This window comes from Chondrus crispus, genomic scaffold (assembly GCF_000350225.1).
Source record: "Chondrus crispus Stackhouse genomic scaffold, scaffold_68, whole genome shotgun sequence".
NCBI classification, from domain to species: domain Eukaryota; phylum Rhodophyta; class Florideophyceae; order Gigartinales; family Gigartinaceae; genus Chondrus; species Chondrus crispus.
In genome coordinates, this window is record NW_005178626.1 from 213998 (window position 1) to 234297 (window position 20300).

General features: G+C 54.0%; 5 protein-coding genes; 3 read left to right on the forward strand and 2 right to left on the reverse strand.

The window, feature by feature from the left end:
- Positions 1-150: 150 nt before the first annotated feature.
- CHC_T00008812001 (hypothetical protein) lies at positions 151-1209 on the forward strand (the record flags this gene model as incomplete). XM_005710810.1 is given in 2 exon segments in its annotated part: positions 151-678; positions 679-1209. A coding segment is annotated over 1 exon segment (531 nt), but the record flags the coding sequence as incomplete, so codon positions are not given.
- Positions 1210-15668: 14459 nt separating this feature from the next.
- On the reverse strand, positions 15669-16097 carry CHC_T00007268001 (hypothetical protein). Its single transcript, XM_005710811.1, has one exon. The coding sequence runs from the start codon at positions 16095-16097 to the stop codon at positions 15669-15671; it is 429 nt and encodes a 142-aa protein (XP_005710868.1).
- Positions 16098-16103: 6 nt separating this feature from the next.
- CHC_T00008643001 (hypothetical protein) lies at positions 16104-17983 on the forward strand. The gene is made up of 3 exons (XM_005710812.1): positions 16104-16113; positions 16299-17246; positions 17937-17983. Exons 1-3 carry the CDS (start codon positions 16104-16106, stop codon positions 17981-17983), a joined length of 1005 nt encoding a protein of 334 aa, XP_005710869.1.
- A 1-nt stretch (position 17984) lies between these two features.
- On the reverse strand, positions 17985-18284 carry CHC_T00007269001 (hypothetical protein). Its single transcript, XM_005710813.1, has one exon. It carries the CDS (start codon positions 18282-18284, stop codon positions 17985-17987), a length of 300 nt encoding a protein of 99 aa, XP_005710870.1.
- A 1993-nt stretch (positions 18285-20277) lies between these two features.
- Positions 20278-20300, forward strand: part of CHC_T00008321001 (hypothetical protein) — a 363-nt gene continuing 340 nt past the window's right edge. The window contains exon 1 of the mRNA XM_005710814.1: positions 20278-20300. This exon is cut by the window's right edge and continues 340 nt beyond it. Within this exon, the coding sequence (XP_005710871.1) occupies positions 20278-20300 (23 nt within the window).

The following is a 20300-nucleotide window of genomic DNA, read 5'->3' on the forward strand; positions in this document are numbered from 1 at the left end:
GCACGCGACACTCAGACGTTTGGCACTCCCGTACAAGTACTACCAAGGTTGGGCTACCTAGGGTAGCCCATCCTTCCTCACCTCTCCGCCCCTTCCCGCACGCGACACACACGCACTCCGCCCTCACTCTACCCCTTTCATAGCGACATCATGCCCACAGACCGTCGCTCGCGGCAGCGCTATTCGAGCGCCACGGCAGCGCCTTTCTCTCCCGCGGACGATGCGGTGGACGTGCCTCCGCCCTCCGCGCCCAGCCGGCGCGCGTTCGGCTGGCGGCGCGGGATCCTAGTCGCACAAGGCGGCGGCCTAGGAGGAGGAGGTGATGGACCACGGGAACGCGAGCTACGCGATGCTGGACCAGAACCTGTTGGGGCCGGGCAAGCGGCAGCGTGAGGTGATGAAGGAGGCGGTGCGCAGCGGAGAGCAGTACGCGTTCTTCGACGCGCTGGTCGAGGAGCTCGTGCAGGACCCGCGGTGCGAGGAGTTTCTCAAGCCGGTGCTCGAGGTGTATGACGACGAGGAAGTGCCCGAGTATAGGCAGCAGATTAAACGGCCGATGGACCTTGGGACTATTGAGAAGAGAATTAAGGGAGGGGAACATATCAAGGAAACGCGCCGGGTGTTTGAATTTGACCAGGAAGAGTGCGGAATTGATATCCGGCTCTGCTTGGGAACTGCATGGACTACAACGACCCGAAGAGCGAGATCCATGAGATGGCGCGCAAGCTGCTGAAGAAGGCGACGACGATGATCTCGGGGCTGGAGAGTAAGCTGGAGCGGGTGAAGGAGAGCGCGCAGAAGAAGTTGAAGCGCGAGCAGGAGCGGCGGTGGACGAAGACGGCGGAGGAGGAGGGGGCGCCGGCGGCCAAGCAGGCGCGGAAGGCGTCGGTGGTGATGGGGAAGATGAAGCGCGAGACCGAAGAGGCGGAGCGGAAGCGGCTGCAGGAGATCAAGAAGGAGGCGGAGTGGAAGACGAGGATGCAGCACGAGAAGGGGAAGGCGGTGGCCGCGGTCGTGCAGGAGGCGCTGGCGAAGAAGGAGCGGGAGGGGCGGGTGATGAACACGAGCAGCGTGAGGTTCGACGAGCGCGACGGGCGCGGCGAGCTGACGTTTATGTTTGTGTCGACGGTGGGGATGGAGAAGAAGCGCGGGCGGAAGAGCGGTAAGAATAAAGCTTCAAGTACACCGTTACAGTACTTAACGTTTCCTCAAATACCCCGTGCCCTTATGCACTCCATTCCATTTATTTGGAACTGTCATTCCAGAAACATTATTGCATTCAAACCCTTTCGCATTCCTCCCCACTTGCGGCGCGTAACCCGCGCCACGGAGCCCATTTGTACTGTTCTGTAATCGAGATGAGAGCCGCCTGGTTAGTCTAGTCACCGGGTTCTCCGTCTCCCATTCTTACGCGATATGCAGTGCACATCGCGTAAGAATGGAAGAGGGATGAGGAAACCTCGCTGTGCAGCGAAGTTTCCTCATACTGTACCTTTCGCCACCCCCAGCAATGACAGTTGATGTTAAAAATTTGAATTACGGTAGGACATACAGTCAGCCGGCGAAAAGACTAAAACGGTACAGCAAACAGGTCCTATAGTTTCCTCGCTCCCGCAAAAAAAAACGCAGCAAACACGGTTTTTGCCGGCAGTACGACGCTATGCAGCAATCCAGTCTATAGTTTCCTCGCCCCCCTAAAAATACAGCAAACAGGTTCTTGCTGGACGTCCCCCCCGGAAAACCAGTCTATAGTTGCACCGTGAAGTTCAAGTCTACAACAACGCATCAGCTACGCTATCTGGTCATCAGTTGCCACTGCCATCCCCGCACGTATACCGTCTCACACATCGCAGACTTAACGTATCCAGTCCGAGCATGACACTTGTCCCTAGATTTCCGTCAATATGAGATAGCATTCGCAACAATGACTATTCAATTAAGCATACTGTGTCTATAGTTTCCTCGCCTGCGGAAAACTATAGTTTCCTCGCCCCCTGGAAAACCGGTCTATAGTTTCCTCGCACCCTGGGTCCATAGTTTCCTCGCCCTATAGTTTCCTCGCCCCCCGGAACCCCGGTCTATAGTTTTCTCAGACAGTGATGAAGCGCGAGCACATAGAGCGCTCACCGAAGCTGTGTCGTGCCCCGCAGTATAAGAGCGCGATGTCTACCACCGCAGTTCGTCCGCTCCCCCTTTCCCATCCCCTCCAACCCACCACTCCCTCCCTCCCCATTGCAAACAGACGCCCCTACCGCCGCCCGCTCCCTTCTTCCGCCATTTCTCCCGCCAGTTCTCCCGCCAGCTATGGACGAGCAGTCTTCCCTCTGGGCCGTGCTGAACCCCACTTTTGGACTCGTCGGACCTATCCTCGCCACTTTCCTCGGGCTTCTCCTCAAGTGGGCTTTTGATTCCTGTCACCGTCGAAGATCACGTTCACCTGCCCAGTCCGCGTCCGACCCTCGCCCTCGCGTAGTCGTCGACGCCGACAGCGGCGCACATGTCGCCATCATGGTCAACTCCATCGACGACGCCTCGGATTGCTAACCCTTTCGGACCCTCGTCGTGCCCATCCCCCTTCCCTTGCATGCCTCGTTGTGCAATTGCATGGGATGAAGAAGAAGACGAATCGATGCTCTTTCACTCCGAGACAGGCGGTCTAGCTTAAATGTACCGTTGGACACTTTGCGCCGCCGCACGACGGCAGTGAGTCTGGCACCGCAGTGTGTAATAGACCGGATGCGGAATAAGAGAAGTACTATCGTAGGAGCAGGTACTACCTAATTCCGTGAGACGGGAAAAGAAAAGGAGGTACAACTCTGAGGGGAAATTCTTGTCCGCTTGGCGGTTCACTCGTTCTTGTTCTTGCATGAGCTCGCACCCGTTCAAGCCCGACTCACCTTCCCCCCGCCTTCGTCTCTACCTTGCGTATCTTCTCTTGCATCCGTCACCCCTATAAATCCTTTACCTTTACATGATCCATCTGCAGATCATGCAACTCTTTGACTTCTCGCTCCATTGTCGAAATCTGGCATAGTGATGCACGAAAGAAGAAATGCCACGTGTAACACGTTTCAGTGACACTTCCATTCGCCGATCCGCCCTCACGTCGCAGACCGTTTCCAATTCAGACTGCCCTTCCTGCGCGGGCATCGCGTATGAGAGAGGACGCACCTGCTCCTCGCTTCCACTTGTACGCCCCCCACTTGCTATGCCCGTGCATGCATATTATGCACAGCGAAGTTTCCTCATACCTTCCGCCACCCCCAGCAATGACAGTTGCTGTCAAAATTTGAATTACGGTAGGACATACCGGTCTATAGTATAGACCGGTATAGACTCTATACTATAGACGGCGAGGAAACTACCCTATAGACTCTAGACCGGTCTATGGGGTAGTTTCCTCGCCCCCGGGAACCCGGTCGTTCCGCTGGGCGGGTGTCTGTTCATAGCTCCCATTTTGAGGGAGAACGAAACAAATGATTTGGTAACCATCGTCCAACGTGCGCGCAATCTGGAGTGCTGGGCGCGACGGGGCTCCTCGTCGCCTCCTCATCAGCTCATATCTCCCCGAATTTTCCTTGTGAGGCCCTTTGCTCAACATCAGATCTACCCGGCCGTCGCCGCCAGAATCCGCCACGAGCGCCTTGTGCCCTCGCGTCTTGTCCGCCTTGGGAGCACCTCCAGCAGCCCAACTCTGCGGAACCCCCCCTCACCCACGCTCTCCTGCGCGAAAAACGTGCCCCCCACCTTGGCCAGCGGCAAGCAAAGTTCGCAGCAAACGAGCATCTCCGCCAGCGACAGCCCCACCACCGCATCCTACCGCCCGCCATGCATCTCACTCTGCTCGAACCTCCTCTGCCCTCCCCCACATCGACGTGACGTCGGGCAGGGCCGGCCAGCTCGCGCCCCGCGGTGCCGTGGAAGCGCGTCTCCTTCTTGCGCCCGGTCTCGAGCAGAGCGACGCCCCACTGCGGCCTCGCGTGGCCGAGACGACGGCCCGGGAACCCCGCGCCCGTGCCGACGTCGGCGACACACAACGCGCAGGCCGTGGCAACGGCCTCCACGTCCAGCGCCGGCAGCAGGCTCAGCTCGTCCTTGACAGGCTTGAACATCACTGCGTCGCGCGCACGGATCGCCGTCAGGTTCTATCGCTGGCCCTCGCCCAGCAGTGGGCTCGTCAGCCGCACCGGCGCGCTGGGACGCGCCACGTCTGAGCGCGCCCTGCGAGCGATGTCCTGCTGCGTCGTGCAGGCCGGTGCTTGCGGGTGCTTTCTCATACGTCGGGCGCGAAAGAAAGTCGCCTACTCTGCTTCACTTGAAGCGGAGCTCCGGTAACACACGGATGAGTATGTTCGATTAATGCCGAGTCGACATCGGTCACAGCCGGTGCGCACTCGACTGCAACTCTGCCTCACAAATCTACCTTTCGGCACCGTCTGCCTCCCTCCTTCTCCGGCCGGGGGCGGAGGCCATCGCGGCGCCGACGAGAGCAATGGATGTGTTACCGGTGCTCGGAAACAATTGAAATAATAAGTATATAATTATAAGTATTATAATAATTACATTTCAACAAGTATACACGTGTTAGGCGTACCCTGCTGTACTATTTTTCGTACCCATCTTCAATTCCTAGGCCATCCTCCTTCCCACCGCTCCCTGTAATGGTGACGGGGTAGGAATGCACTCTCATATTCTTGACAATAGATGTCTAGAATATCGTGCTCGCTTGGTTCCGTTTAGTCTTTTATTTGAGTTTATTTTCAGGCGATTCAATCAACTTCTACTACTTTCCAGCTCCTAATAAAGTGAGTTCGTCCCTGGCTTGCGACCGCCGCTCGCTCACCGACGACTCTTTTTGCAGAAACCTCTTCTCTTTTTGCGCACTCTCCGCCGACGGACAGCGCCAAAGGAAGAAACAGGCCGGTCGAAGGCCTGTAGCGAACAGAGTCTCACAGTGTACGACACTAATTAGTAAGTACTGTGTTTACTACCAACCTCCCGCCCTACACCGCTCCGCTTCCTCCCTCGGCACCACTCCGCCTCTCTCGCTCGGCATGGCCCCGCCTCTCTCTCTCTCGGAACCGCCGCCGCCTCTTTCGCTCGGCACCGCTCCGCCTCTCTCGCTCGGCATCGCCCCGCCTCTCTCTCCCCCGGAACCGCCGCCGCCTCTTTCGCTCGGCACCGCTCCTCCTGTCGCTCGGCATCGCTTCTCCTGTCGCTCGGCACCGCCCCTCCTCCCGCTCGGGGCTGCCTCGTCTTCTGTGATCTGCTCCGGTCCGCATTTCCAGCCCAGCACCGTCCTGCCTTTCGGGCTCGATACCGCTCCGCCTCTCGACGCAGCACAACTCTACCTCACTGCTTATTCCCGAACTGCAGTTGCCGTGACACTCGTCACAGCACACACCCGCCCAAAGGCTGTTGGTCACTCAAACACTTCTAAAACTCGTCGTGATTCCTGTTCAAGTTTATTGATAGTTCTCATTGGATCTGGTGCTACGGCTCGCCGAAATCTTCGTCTTGCGTGATCTCGCAAAAAGCGAGCAGGGACCTAACAAGTCTCGCGTGGCTGGTGTATTGGCACCTGGCGCTGGAACAGTTAATGCCCTGAGCACCCAGTGGTACTGTCATGCAGGATACTCTTGAATAGCAATCTTTGTTCACGCATTGACTGTGCTAGACAACGACGTTCCAGGGAATAGTGACCGAACGGTTAAAACCCCGCGCCCAGTATAGTGTCCTCTTCGGAGTAGGCTGCACTCGAATCTGAGATCCGACTAATCGCTGCATTGCGTGGGGACGTTGGTGGCTTAAGCAAAAGTAGCCCAATCCTGGAGATCGGTCGTCAATTTATCAAGACTAACAGGAACACTGCGTCGGTTGCTCGGTAAGGGGATTGGATTGACATTACTGTTGGTTGTCTGTGGCTGCTTGGAACGTCAAGGTGAACACTTCTATAGGGTAAGGACCGGCCTTGGTTTATCAACTGATAAACTCGGTGGATATCCCGAACGAAGTTATAGCCAGCAAACGCAGGGCCTGTGTTTGTTTAGACTGCTGAAACGGCCACCTCTCCGGAGTGGTACAGACTCCGGGCCGAGGGTCGTATACCCTAAAGGCCTTTGCCAGTAGATTGGACTGGCCGCCTAGGGTCGGAGTACCCTTCAAGTTTTCAAGAACAAGACTCAAGAATTTTACAGCTGATTAGTACTGGTGCACACTTTCTCCATAGTCTGCTTCGCCTGAACTGAAATTGTAATGTCGCAAACTGGTCAACCTAGTGACGACCCATCCGAACCTGCTGATCGCCCGACGTTCATGAAAAATATATCGGATGCGGCATTATCATCGTTGACCAGTACTCAAAAGGGATTTATTGTTGCCTTGAGATCTTTGGATCCGAGCCTGATAGGGAGTTTGCTACGAGAGGCCATTGCCGAACTCTTTCCTCCTGCACATTTATTCTCGAAAGAAATATGTGACATGCCCACAGTTTGGGTCGAATTGAGAAATTTCCTAAACGCGCGTGGTGCAGCTTTAACACAACACTCTTCCAGAAGAGTAATCATGACTCTAGCACATGGCATTTATGATGATGCTGAGGATAGAGCTGCAGCAGTTGAAATGGCTCAGCTCATAATAGCATCGGGGCGACGAGTGCGACCTGGTTTACGGAATGATGATCCACCTCCACATAGTTCAGGACCAGTAACTGAAGAAAGTGGTGGTTCATTCGACAGCAGTGCTGCGAACCTGACTCGCTTAGCTCATAATGTCGCCATGAGGCTGAAGAGCTCCAAGTTCTCCGGTGATATTGGAGAATGCTGGATGGATTATGTCGACGAGTATTCGCAAATATCTCGCGACTATGGACTGTCACAACAGCAAAAATTCCAGTTTCTCCACAACCTTCTTTCGAAGGATGCTAAGCGATTCTATCTGGAACGTGTTCAGATGTATGCTCAAAGTTACCAGCAGGCGGTAGATATGGTGAATCAAGAATACAATTCACCTGTGCGCCAGACAAGGGTGAAGAACTATCTAAACTCCCTACGTGTTTCAAACTTCGTTAAGGAAGGCTTTGAAATATCAACAGCATTAGCTAAAGTATATAAGCTAATAACGAAACTATCGCGTCAGGTACCACCATCACATCGCGGGGACTCACACAAGATCGAGTTCCTAAGGAACGCTGCAGTTGGATACGGTTGGTCTCGTGAACCGTTAAGCCGAGTGGCAACCCATAACTTGTCATTCCAGATGCTATACGGGGAACTAGAAGCTGCGCTGCAGTTAGACAAGGAGGCTGATCTGGCTTTGGCACGTGACCACTGCTGGACCTAGGTCCTCTGTTGCGAAGGATGACTCATTGGGGGTACTGTACACTGGACAGGGTCGCTACGGTAAACATCCGAGGTATGTTAGATCAAAGGCAACTGGATATTCCTCACAGAAAAAGAAACCGCTGGACATCGCAGGTTGCTTTAATTGCGGAGACCCAAATCACATGCTCAAGGATTGTTCGAAACCCATAAATGCGTCCAGAGCTGCCACAATGAGACTCGAGTACTACAAGAAAAAGGTCGACAGAAAACATGCTGTACATTTGGTTCTAGCTGAGCTGTGCCAACAGATCGACAAAGGATTTGCCGAGTCAGACGATGAGTCCGGAGAACCCGACGATGTCGAGATATTCCGCCTTGCGTTGAGCGAAGACGTCGCCCAAGCATCTGGCCCCACGTTACTCGATCACGAGAGTGATTCTGATATCGACTTTGCAGAGATATTCGTCTTATCACGCTCTTGGGACTCTCCGGCTAGCGATCAGTTTGAAGGTGCCTGTGTTGACTCAGGAGCCCAGAAAACTGTAATCGGATACCAGCAAGCTGAAGCTTACTGTGCATTAGTCAACAGCGAACTTGACAGGGAACTTAATGGAAAACGTTTGATCTTTACTTTCGGATCAAGCAAACACGAGCGGATCGGACAACTTACCGTTCGTATCCCGGTTTCCAATTCATTCTTTCTCTCCATTGTGGCCGACGTCGTTGATGTGGATGTTCCGTTCTTACTAGGACTGGACGTTCTGACCAAAGCACGTCTAATACTGGACTTTGAGGATGAAGTGATGATATCAAAGGCTGATGGATGGAATATACCACTGACAAGGAAGCATGGTCATGTGTACATCGAATGGTCTTTGAATATTTTGTTCACAATGTCTGAATTACGCAAAGTTCATCGGCATTTTTATCACCCTCATCCCGACAAAGTTTATGCCTTGATGCGCCGTGCGGACCCCTCTAATGTATCATCTGATGTCATGGGAGACCTACAGAAGATCACAGATACTTGCGACGTTTGCCAGCGCGAGGCTAATGCTCCCCATAGGTTCAGAGTATCTATGCCCGAAACTGATTGCGTATTCAATCGCACTGTTTGCGTTGATCTCATGACCCTTGATGGAAAAACAGTGTTTCATGTCGTAGACAAGGATACAAAGTTTAATGCCGCATGCTTCCTTGTTGGAGAGTCTACAAAAGATGTATGGGACGTTTTCATGGACATATGGGTGTCTCGGTACGTTGGATTTCCTGACAAGATATCCGCTGACCAGGGACCACAATTCAAGTCTACTGAATAGAAGAATCTTCTTAATACTGCTGGGATTAAGGAACAACCTTCAGGCGTCGAGAGCCATAATGCTATTGGCGTGGGTGAAAGATACCACTCGTATCTAAGGCGTGTTTACAACAAAGTACGTTCCGATAATTCTCAGACTCAGCCGAGGCTGGCACTTCAGCTGGCTGTTAAAGCTGTCAATGACACAGCTGGGCCTTCGGGACTCGTCCCCACGCTTCTAGTCTTTGGCATACTCCCCCGTCTTCCTATTACCCCTAAAGAACTCCCTGAACATGCCGCGAGGATGAAGGCTATGGACGTTGCTTGCAAGGAGATGGTTCAAATTTCAAGTCAAGGTAGACTGGGAGCCGCTCTCCGCAGTAACGTGCCGTCTGCCGCTGACAAGTCTTACTCAGTTGGAGACGAGGTACTGATGTACCGTGAGAAACTTATTGGCAAGTGGGTTGGTCCATACGTCGTCAAAGATAAGGAAGGTAAGATGTTGACGCTAGATACTGGAGATCGGAGCATCCGGGCATCTATTGACAAATTGAAGAGATACAAAGTCAGTGATGGGGCTCTTGCGCAAACTGATAACGATCCTTCTGATCATATCTCTGATAATGCTGGACAAACACCAAATGAAAATGTTATAGCTGAAGGTGACGATTTTTTGATGGATCATCCACTGGAAACTACGGTTGTAACAGATAGCTCTACGTCTCTTGAAAAGGATCTCTTCGATGAAGAATTGCTCGATATCATGAAAGGAATACGCGAATCTGAGCTCAGTAGGCTCGATGAGAATACTCTCCACTCTATCGACCCCATAGGTCTTGGAGTTGCTTTCATCGGAATTCACATCACAGAGGTGTTGAAATCCGGAGACTTGCGTGGAAATTCAAATGGTTTCAGGAAAGCAAAGCTAGCTGAAATAAGGGGGCTGAAAGATCGAAAAGTGTGGAAGGTAGTTCCCAAGTCATCTGTCCCAGCCGATGCAAATGTACTTGGCGGTCGATTTGTTCTTGCTATTAAGAACATAGGAACGGAGGACGAAAAGGAGAAAGCCAGATATGTCGCACAAGGTTACAAGGACAAAGATAAACCATATATGGTTCATGATATTCCAGCATTACGTGCTTCCTCGATCAGACTTATACTATCTGTCGCGGCAATCAAAGGGTTCCGTGTCTTCTCACATGATGTGAATCAGGCATATACACAAAGCAAAGATAAGCTAAGTCGAAAGATATTCCTTTTACCAAAAAAGGAGGATCTGGAGTTAATTGGAATAACTGATGAAGAGCTCCTGGAGCTGTTAATTCCCTTATACGGTGTTTGTGACGCTGGTGACTACTGGGGCGTAACGTTGGAATTTCACGTCACAGAAGACTTGAGTATGACGCCTACCACTGGAGATCCTGCATTATATGTCAAGGTATCTGATGGTGAGACTGAAGGCGTAATGGGAATCTACGTCGACGACAACCTCAATGCAGGCAATGAGGAGTTTGAAAAGATAACTGCTGAAACACTCGAGAAGTTTGACGCAAAGCCGCGAGTCTACGACAATTTCGATTTCTTTGGCACAATGATAACAACCACATCCCCAGGCGAGTTCTTTCTCTCACATGATAAGCACGCCTAAAGATTACCCATCGCTCCAAAGGGCTGCTCATTTGATCATTTTCGAAAGCATCGAGCAAAGCTTTCATGGATGGCACATTCCCGTCCTGATCTATGCTGCAGTATCAACAAAGCTGCCCAGGTGACAGAAGATACAATGTCCGATGACAAAGTCAAGGCATTTAATCATGCAGTGAAGATTGCTAAAGGCAGCGATGTTAAGGGGCTTCGGTTCGGGAAACTTGATGTTGACACGCTCGTTCTGAAGTGCTACGCGGATGCAGCTTTTGCAACAAACGATGATCTATCATCTCAACTTGGATACATTATATTGATTTGCGACATGAACGCTCAATGCCATATTCTAGATTACTCGAGCAAGAAGTCCAAAAGAGTTGTACGATCCATCATGGGTGGCGAAGTTTATTCGTTTGTGGATGGTTTTGACATTGCCTTTGTAATTCGGAAAGACCTGGAACTTATGCTAGGAACTAAGATTCAGCTACATTGCTTTACAGATTCGAAGCAGCTGTTTGACTCAGTCACAAAAGGCAGACAGACAACCGAAAAGAGGCTAATGATAGACATCGCTGGGGCGCGAGACGCATACAAATCCTTTGATATTACTCAAATTGGCCTCGTGTGCACAGATCTTAATCCTGCCGATGGTTTATCGAAAGTTAAGGACAATGGAGCACTGTCAAAGCTGCTATTCACTGGTATTGATCACTGTGAAGTGGAGCAGTGGATCATGCGCAATGAATCAAGCTCGCTATCTGAAGAGGTGGGAGTGTAATGGTGACGGGGTAGGAATGCACTCTCATATTCTTGACAATAGATGTCTAGAATATCGTGCTCGCTTGGTTCCGTTTAGTCTTTTATTTGAGTTTATTTTCAGGCGATTCAATCAACTTCTACTACTTTCCAGCTCCTAATAAAGTGAGTTCGTCCCTGGCTTGCGACCGCCGCTCGCTCACCGACGACTCTTTTTGCAGAAACCTCTTCTCTTTTTGCGCACTCTCCGCCGACGGACAGCGCCAAAGGAAGAAACAGGCCGGTCGAAGGCCTGTAGCGAACAGAGTCTCACAGTGTACGACACTCCCCACCTCCCCTCCTCTCGTTCCAACTCACCGTTCGTCCCGCGTACTGCCGACCAATCTGTCCCACTCCGACGCCGCAAGGTTGCCTACCCCCTCCGCGTTGTTGTATTCCTCGATCGCCATCTCATACAACTGTATCGCTCCATCCGGGTCGCGAGCCACGCCGTTCGCCCCGTCCCGCGTTATGTCTCCATACCACACCATTGACTCGCTCTGCTTCCGTTTCGTGATGTCCATCTCGAACAGCACTACCGCGCGCACCGCATTGCGCTCCACCTCCTCCGCTCCGTCCCTCAATGTCCTCGTAAGATTGAAAGTCGCGATACCAGAATTTCCTTTCGCCATCGCATGCTCATACAATGCCACAGCTCGTTCCGAGTTACGCTCGACTCCTTCGGCACCTTCTTCGAGCAAAACACCGAGCTTCACCATGGCATTGACGTCGTCACCCTTCTCGATAGCGCGCTCATACAGCTCTGCTGCTCTTTCTGTGTTACGTTTCACTCCTTCGAAACCTCGATTGAGCAAAACACCGAGGTTCACCATCGCTTTGACGTGGCCACCCTTCTCGATAGCGCGCTCAAACAGCTCTGCTGCTCGTTCTGCGTTACGTTTCACTCCTTCGAAACCTCGATTGAGCAAAACACCAAGGTTCACCATCGCATCGACGTCGTCACCCTTCTCAATAGCGCGCTCATACAGCTCTGCTGCTCGCACGGCGTTACGCTCTACTCCTTCGGCACCTTCGTGGAGCAAAACACCGAGGCAGCACATCGCAATGACGTCGTCACCCTTCTCGATAGCGCGCCCATACAGCTCTGCTGCTCGCACGGCGTTACGCTCTACTCCTTCGCCACCTTCTTGGAGCAAAGCACCGAGGTGCACCATTGCCTGGACGTCGTCACCCTTCTCGATAGCACGCTCATACAGCTCTGCTGCTCGCATGGCGTTACGCTCTACTCCTTCCGCACCTTCTTGGAGCAAAACACCGAGGTTCACCATGGCATCCACGTCTCGATAGCGCGCTCATTGTTGTACATCACGTCGTCAAACCCCTTGATCTCCTGCTCGTACAACTCTGTCGCTCGATCCGTGTCGCTAGCGACGCCGCCTGCCCCGTCCCGCATCATGTCTCCATGACACACTATGGATTCACTGTCCTTCGCGATTTTGGCCCTTTTGTTCTGTCGTACTCCGCTGCTCAATAGTATCTCCTGTACACGACGCTCTGAAATAGAAAGTTGAAGCTCTCTTTTCAAGGTCGCCGCGCTTTTGTCCCCCTTGGATGCCTCACTTATAAGACAATGAGTGTCGGCAGGAGATATCTTGGGCGGGCGGCCACCGGCGTGTTTGTTGTTGTACGCCTGCGGGTCTTGTAAAAATGTGCGGATTGCTTTCCGGGACTTACCCACGCAGCTGGCAATCTTAGATTTAGAAATGCCTTCTTTGTGCCAAGCTAGGGCTTGATCTTGCTGAGAGCGAGTCAATTTCTTTCCTCTGGGCATTTTGTTGTTCGTGGCAGTCCTCCGTAGGTCGGGCCTCGCTCCTGCAAAAAAAACGCAGCAAACACGGTTTTTGCCGGCAGTACGACGCTATGCAGCAATCCAGTCTATAGTTTCCTCGCCCCCCTAAAAATACAGCAAACAGGTTCTTGCTGGACGTCTCACGCCCTATCCCGCAAACCGGTCTATAGTTTCCTCGCCCCCCTAAAAATACAGCAAACAGGTTCTTTCTGGACGTCTCACGCCCTATCCCGCAAACCGGTCTATAGTTTCCTCGCCCGCCTAAAAATACAGCAAACAGGTTCTTGCTGGACGTCTCACGCCCTATCCCGCAAACCGGTCTATAGTTTCCTCGCTCCCGCAAAAAAAACGTCGCAAACACGGTTTTTGCCGGCAGTACGACGCTATGCAGCAAACCGGTCTATAGTTTCCTCGCCCCCCTAAAAATACAGCAAACAGGTCCTTGCTGGACGTCTCACGCCCTATCCCGCAAACCGGTCTATAGTTTCCTCGCCCCCCGAACCTCGGTCCATAGTTTCCTCAGACAGTGATGAAGCGCGAGCACATAGAGCGCTCACCGAAGCTGTGTCGTGCCCCGCAGTATAAGAGCGCGATGTCTACCACCGCAGTTCGTCCGCTCCCCCTCTCCCATCCCCTCCAACCCACCACTCCCTCCCTCCCCATTGCAAACAGACGCCCCTACCGCCGCCCGCTCCCTTCTTCCGCCATTTCTCCCGCCAGTTCTCCCGCCAGCTATGGACGAGCAGTCTTCCCTCTGGGCCGTGCTGAACCCCACTTTTGGACTCGTCGGACCTATCCTCGCCACTTTCCTCGGGCTTCTCCTCAAGTGGGCTTTTGATTCCTGTCACCGTCGAAGATCACGTTCACCTGCCCAGTCCGCGTCCGACCCTCGCCCTCGCCTAGTCGTCGACGCCAACAGCGGCGCATATGTCGCCATCATGATCAACTCCATCGACGACGCCTCGGATTGCTAACCCTTTCGGACCCTTGTCGTGCCCATCCCCCTTCCCTTGCATGCCTCGTTGTGCAATTGCATGGGATGAAGAAGAAGACGAATCGATGCTCTTTCACTCCGAGACAGACGGTCTAGCTTAAATGTACCGTTGGACACTTTGCGCCGCCGCACGACGGCAGTGAGTCTGGCACCTCAGTGTGTAATAGACCGGATGCGGAATAAGAGAAGCACTATCGTAGGAGCAGGTACTACCTAATTCCGTGAGACGGGAAAATAAAAGGAGGTACAACTCTGAAGGGAGATTCTTGTCCGCTTGGCGGTTACACTCGTTTTTGTTCTTGCATGAGCTCACATCGGTTCAAGCCCGACTCACTTTCCGCCCGCCTTCGTCTCTACCTTGCGTATCTTCTCTTGCATCCGTCACCCCTATACATCCTTTACCTTTACATGATCTATCTGCAGATCATGCAACTCTTTGACTTCTCGCTCCATTGTCGACGACACGCGACGCCTCATCATCCATCCGGCATGGTGATGCACGAAAGAAGAAATGCCACGTGTAACACGTTTCAGTGACACTTCCATTCGCCGATCCACCCTCACGTCGCAGACCGTTTCCAATTCACAGACTGCCCTTCCTGCGCGGGCGTCGCGTATGAGACAGGACGCGCCTGCTCCTCGCTTCCACTTGTAATTTACGCCCCCCACTTGCCGTGCCCATGCGATGAAGCCAGTTCACACGTTTTGGGGACTTATAAAAAAAAATCAATTTTGTACAGTACCCTTGGGTACAGGTCTAGTAGTCAGGTGAAAACCCAGCCACACGGCCCCCTTTTCAGGCCGGGCCGTGGGCCCGTTAGCCACCATTATTTTCCGAAATTTTCAGGCTTCCAGCTCGCCTGAGTGATGCCCTGGCGCATAACGGATCGCGACCCTCCCTTCTCCTCCGCCCTACCGTTCACCGGCTCCACCTCTGGCTTCTCATCACCGGTCCCTCGGCCCTTCAATCTTTCATCTCCGTTCTCTGCCCTTGGTTTCAGGGTCGAGTATCGCACAGGTGGGGTTTCAGTCCCAGTGCGCTCTCCCCTTTTCTTATTCATACAAGGCTGAGTTAGAGTTATCTTGCAGTAACAACAAATCTTCGACGTTGTGGACTAACATCAAAGGGCGGGAAGACAACTTAAGAAACAAGCACTCCCACGAACCCTCACAATGAGCAGAAATCCACTGACACAGCGAGGCCAGCAAGTTGTAACGGCGACTCGAGGGCACGTCACAGCGAGGGTTGGGGTCCCAGGCATAGGGGTCGAGGCAGGAGTGGGCAGGGAAGTCGAGGTTCATTCGGAAGTTCCTGAGGGGAGCACCAATTGGGCGGGCGATAAAAACTTGGTAGGGCTGTTCTTAGGGTCAGTAGGGCAACTAGTGCGACAAAGGAAGAACATGGCCCTGCTCAAGACGTACGTCAAGTGGGACGCTGTGAAGTTTTCTGAGCTCGGAGAAAGACAACCGGTCTCCAACGTGAGGCCCATCTTTAACACTAAGGTGCGATGGACTGCTAATAGTCTTAGCCCTGGTGAGAGTCTTTTCGGGCTAAGGCTTTCAGACAGTTACATAAATGGAGTACAGGACTCAAGTCGGCTAGCGGAGGACGCGCGGACCGAGGAACGGGGCTGGATTCTAAAGCGAGCCGACAAATCCCTGTTCGGACTGGGTGATACGTGGAAGTCGAAGAGTGTGACCGGGTCTGACCTTGCATCGGGAGTCAGGCGCGCTATGGCCGCTATATGTTGCAATGCGGTGGAACTGGAGAAATCAGTTGTCGGCAGGATGTTGTCTCGGGCCGTACTAGCAGAAATCTCTGGCTACGTGATCCGGGATCACACCGGCGAACTGGGGCAGGATGAACAAGTAGTCGTTGATAATAACGACCTGTACCGTTGGGTGTCCGCGTCGGAGGGTGATTTGGCGGCAGCGAAGACTCATCTTATCCAGTTTGCGGGTAGAGTTACGGAGCTTGTTAACCATGCCTGGACTTACGTGAGGGTCGGTTACAACTGGGAAGGGCAAGTGGGCTACCTTATCGGCACGGTCAGGCTCGCTATTAAGGTCCTGTTGGCTCTGGAAAGGGGTGAGACGGCAACACACGAAGCCGCTGATCGGGCAGAGACAAGGCGGCTGCTTGGTCAAATGATGAGTGATGTGATGGCGGGAGCTTATCCAGAAGCAAGGGCTGGCTGCACGTAATAACAAGTAGAAGGGCTGGGGACAAGCCATCTGACGATGAGGTGGCGCAAGCGGAGATAATTGTGAGTGACAGCAGGTTAAGAGTGGCCAGTTGTCAGTCCGGAACGACTATCCAGGTCATTGAGAAAGGCTATCAGTTTACTAGGACGATCGTTGGGGAAGCCAGTACTGAAGATAAGTTATGTGACATAGCGTGGGCCTTGCGAGTGGACAGGCAGCACGGCCAGTTAGCTCGCATGGCACAGGAGATGCTAATCCGGGAAAATCAGTGGCTGGCCGTACCTGAGAGCGATGCGACGTACGCCCCTTCGGAGCATTTTGAGGTGAGGAAGTGCCTCCAAGCGTGCGGAATTGACACTTCTAAGGAGGTAGTCAAGTACAACGATATTGAACAGTTAGTAGAGCTGGTCACTTCCAGGAAGGTGAAGCATAGGGGGCGCAGCTTCTTGGCGGAGGTCAACAACGAACTACTGGGAATTGAGGTCAGCGACCAGTGCCGAATTGAGGTCACACTGTCTATGGTGACTGACCCTGACTCGAAGCTTTTTCCCTATGGCCCCAACGTCTTCGAGGACGAAATAGAAGGAGAGACCTTGAAACTTGTTCTACTCCGAGATGATGTTGTCAGGAAGATAATCGGTAAGGGAAACTGGCTCAAAAAGCTCAGCTCGCTACTACTACCCAGCTCCGAAGGTGTCAACAGTAACCTCATGGCGGAAGTAGTCGCAATACTGGCTAGAGAAGCGGATTTCGTAGCTAGGCACCGAGGCTACGAGGGATGCCTCATCACTGCCATATACGGAGGGGAGGCTATTGAGAAGAGGCCCCTAATGAGTGACCGGCGGATGAAGAAAAGGTATAAGGGAACCTTGATTGTAGACGCGGCCGTCCCGTTGCGGATCAAACTGGTAGTAGGACCGGACCGTAAGGCGTACGGAACGATAGCTGGTAGATATGTACTCATAGAGAATCTACCACTGCGGTACTCGAAGTCAAGGATTTCGCACGTTGAGGTTCTGCGCGGTCCGGGAGTCAACGAGCGAGTGGAGGCTGCGTCGAAGGCAGCGGGGATAACGACAGGGATGTACCAACTGCAGCTGGACGGAAGGCAGAAGGACGTCCCCGCAAGAGACACAGTATGCTGTACTCGAGAGGAAGAGGCACGAGAATGGAACCAAGGTCGAAGGCGCACATAAGCTGGCTAAATTCAGCTCCAGGACTAGCAGGCAAGACAGCCGACTATATAGATGGTCTCAGCGCGGCGGACGCAGATTTTCCTCTGTGCGCGGTGTGCTTGGAATTGGGCATGGACAACACCGTCTCTAGTATGTGTGCAGCTTCTCGATACAACCAGAGAGAAGGCAGGGGACAAGTCTGGAACGGGAGAACTATTGTGATGCGCGAGTGTAACTCGATGAGCTGGAGGACGATTTGCGGGAGAATGGAAAAAGCTCTCAGGGTAGCGCTATAAGCACCACTCCTGAAAACCGCCGGCACTGCACAGGCCCGACATCCGATACCACAGGTCAGCCGAGACGAATCAACAGAGCAGAAGACCACGAAACAGCCGCGCAGTAGGAAGAGGAGGCGCGTCAAAACCCGGGAGGAAAAGAAGGGCGACGTGCGGTCAGCAGGGAACAAGGTTGCAGGCAACTTAGTACTGACCGCAGCGTCTCAAGCTCGAGGCAGGCACATGTCGGCCAAGCCAGGGCCGATAGGGGCCAAGTCGCTGAGAGGCCGACAACGTTCAGACCTATGCGCGTGGGACGCTGTGAGCAACGAATGGAAGGAGTATCCATCCAGAAAGGCGTACCGGTACGCCTCAGACTGGCGAGATAGGGCGGGAAGGCTTTTACTAACCAGACTGAGAGGCCAGTGCTGCCGACGCAGGGTCAAAAGCAAGAAAGCAGCGGTAGTCTACTGAAAGGACTGAGTTGTCGAGTTAGTACTCAGCCAGCCCCGGCGCTTGTCAAGGGCGCAGGGCGGAGAAGGGCGGCTAGGGCGCTTGGACTTCGGCCGAGCCGGACGCACCGTTGGGTCGTTCGAGCGCCGACTCCTGAGAACCAGAAGATACCGGAGAGCCGCGCAGAGTTGAGGTTGACAAGAACTCCCAGCGAGACGCGGTTCCGGCAGAGGAGAACCATGGCTAGTGGGGGCCCGAGACCACCTCCCTGGCACCCTCCCCCCCCCCCCCTGATACAGTATGTACGGGTTCATGCATGATACCCTTCTCTGTTTCGTTTTTTGGCGCACTGCAAGGTCCGGGATCGGGATGGAAAACGGATCAATGATCAAAGTAGGCTTACACTTCTCACACAAGTGGCCTCATCCAAACGTCTGAAATTTCATGGCGTTACGGCACGCTCCATCATCCTCCTTACCCCTGTTGCTCCCCCCAGACCTTCCGATGCACAGCGCTCCTACAGACAAGCACGTCCCCCGTGACCTCTTCAGGGCACACCATCTGCCTCGCCCGCATTGCATTTATCTCTGGCACAACGCGAACAGAACACCACGCACCCATTCCCGCCCGCCGCGCCCTCCATCCGTAATACTCCACGCTGCCCTCTCCCTTGCCTGAAATACGTCAAGTGCCATCCTCGCTCTCACGCACGCTCGCCACACGCCACGTGCCCCCCCGCGCTCGCTCCTGGGTGCATTTGGCGTACACCGCGTGGGTTCTTTCCTCCCCCTCCCACCATTCCTAGCATGTCTCAACACCGACGCTCCCGTGCAGCTGTGGCCGAAGGCGGGCCCCTTCAGTCTGTTTGTGTGTGCAAGCTCACAACGGCCGACGTCCCGGGCCGATCCGACGAAGGAGCACGCCCGAAAGAGGAGCGCGACTGTCTCTTCCAGCGGGGCAACGCGTGTAGTATCTCCAAACTGGGCTATCTCGCAGGCTGTCGCGCGGGGGCCAGCGCGGGGCGCGAGAGGTGTAAACGGGCGGGCGAAGCAAGGGGACGGTCGTGTGTGCGGGGGGCTGCGCCTCTGCGAAAATTGAATTGAAGGGCGGCGCGTGGAGTGACGGCGCAATTGGCAGATTTGTCACTGATTTGCTTTCTCGACAACGGATGCGGAAGGGGAGTGGGGTGCCTCTCTCCTGACCCTGACAGTAGTGTTTGAAACAGGAGACTGATAAACTAGTAGACACAAGACACAATAGCAGCATAGCCGAGCAGCAGGCGGCCCCACGTACAAGCCCTCCCCTCGCCGACGCCGCGCCCTCACTCCGAATCTAGGCCAAGACTAGACAGGCCACCTAAAAGGACCAGCGGTCCACCGGCGCGGCGCAGGCGCGGAGGCTGTGCGGTTCCGCGGCCGCGGCGGGCGCTTTCCGTTGCCGTTTCCGCGCGTGGCGGCGGCCCGCGCGCGGTGAGGTGGCGGTCATGGTCATGGTTTCTGCGGTTTCTGCGCTGTCAGCGGCGGTGGGCGAGAGGCGGATTTTCCGGGCCCGTTTTCTATAATGTTTTCTGTGTAAACATGTGCGTGGAAGCGGTCGTGATGGGCGTCAGCAGCTGTTTTTTGGTAGCTTTTGGCGCCGGGCGGCAGCGAGCGGCGTTTTCACGCCGCAGATATAATTTGCGCGGACCGAGACCCTCGGCCGGGCAGGCGGTGGACAACGAATATGAGGACAGTTGTCCTCCGTATGAGAACGGGAGGGCGGGATTGTCTCAGGGGAGCGGTTCTCACGCAGAGGTTCTCACGCAGACGGACATGCCTTCCAGGGCAGCACGCGTGGTTGATTGATGTTTTTGATTTTTCACGTTATAATTTCAAGGCTGTGGAGTGGAAGCCGGGGCGCGGCTGGCGCCTCCCCTTCGCGCGCCTCCCCTTCGCGCGCCGCCCCTTCGCGCGCCGCCCCTCTCGCTCCTCCCGGCCTCGCCTTCCACCGGCCCGCTGCTCGCGGACCGGCCCGGCCGCCTCGTTTCCAATCGCCGTCTATTTATATCCGCCTTCCAGCCGCACCTTCCGCTCTATAAATACCGGCATGTGGACTCGTCCACGTGTCCACGTACCTGCCCTCCGCGCGCATATAAGGCGCCGCGCCTCCCGCCTCACGCACCCGACCGCACCTTCAACGCCCCCACCAACCCCTTCTTCCTCCCCCCCTCGTATGTCGCCAATTTTTACAGCATACATCTACTTTACGGCGCGGGGGGGGGGGGAGAGGGGGAAGCACACCGTCTTTTAGGCCACAAAAACTGTCCGCATGGGAATTGGGAAGTTCCGTAA

Coding starts and splice junctions, on each gene's coding strand:
- CHC_T00007268001 (XM_005710811.1), bottom strand. CDS start 16,097: ATGGCTTGTCCCCAGCCCTTCTACTTGTTATTACGTGCAGCCAGCCCT.
- CHC_T00008643001 (XM_005710812.1), top strand. Junction 17,247..17,936: donor GGCACGAGAATGGAACCAAG/GTCGAAGGCGCA, acceptor AACCAGACTGAG/AGGCCAGTGCTGCCGACGCA.
- CHC_T00007269001 (XM_005710813.1), bottom strand. CDS start 18,284: ATGAACCCGTACATACTGTATCAGGGGGGGGGGGGGAGGGTGCCAGGG.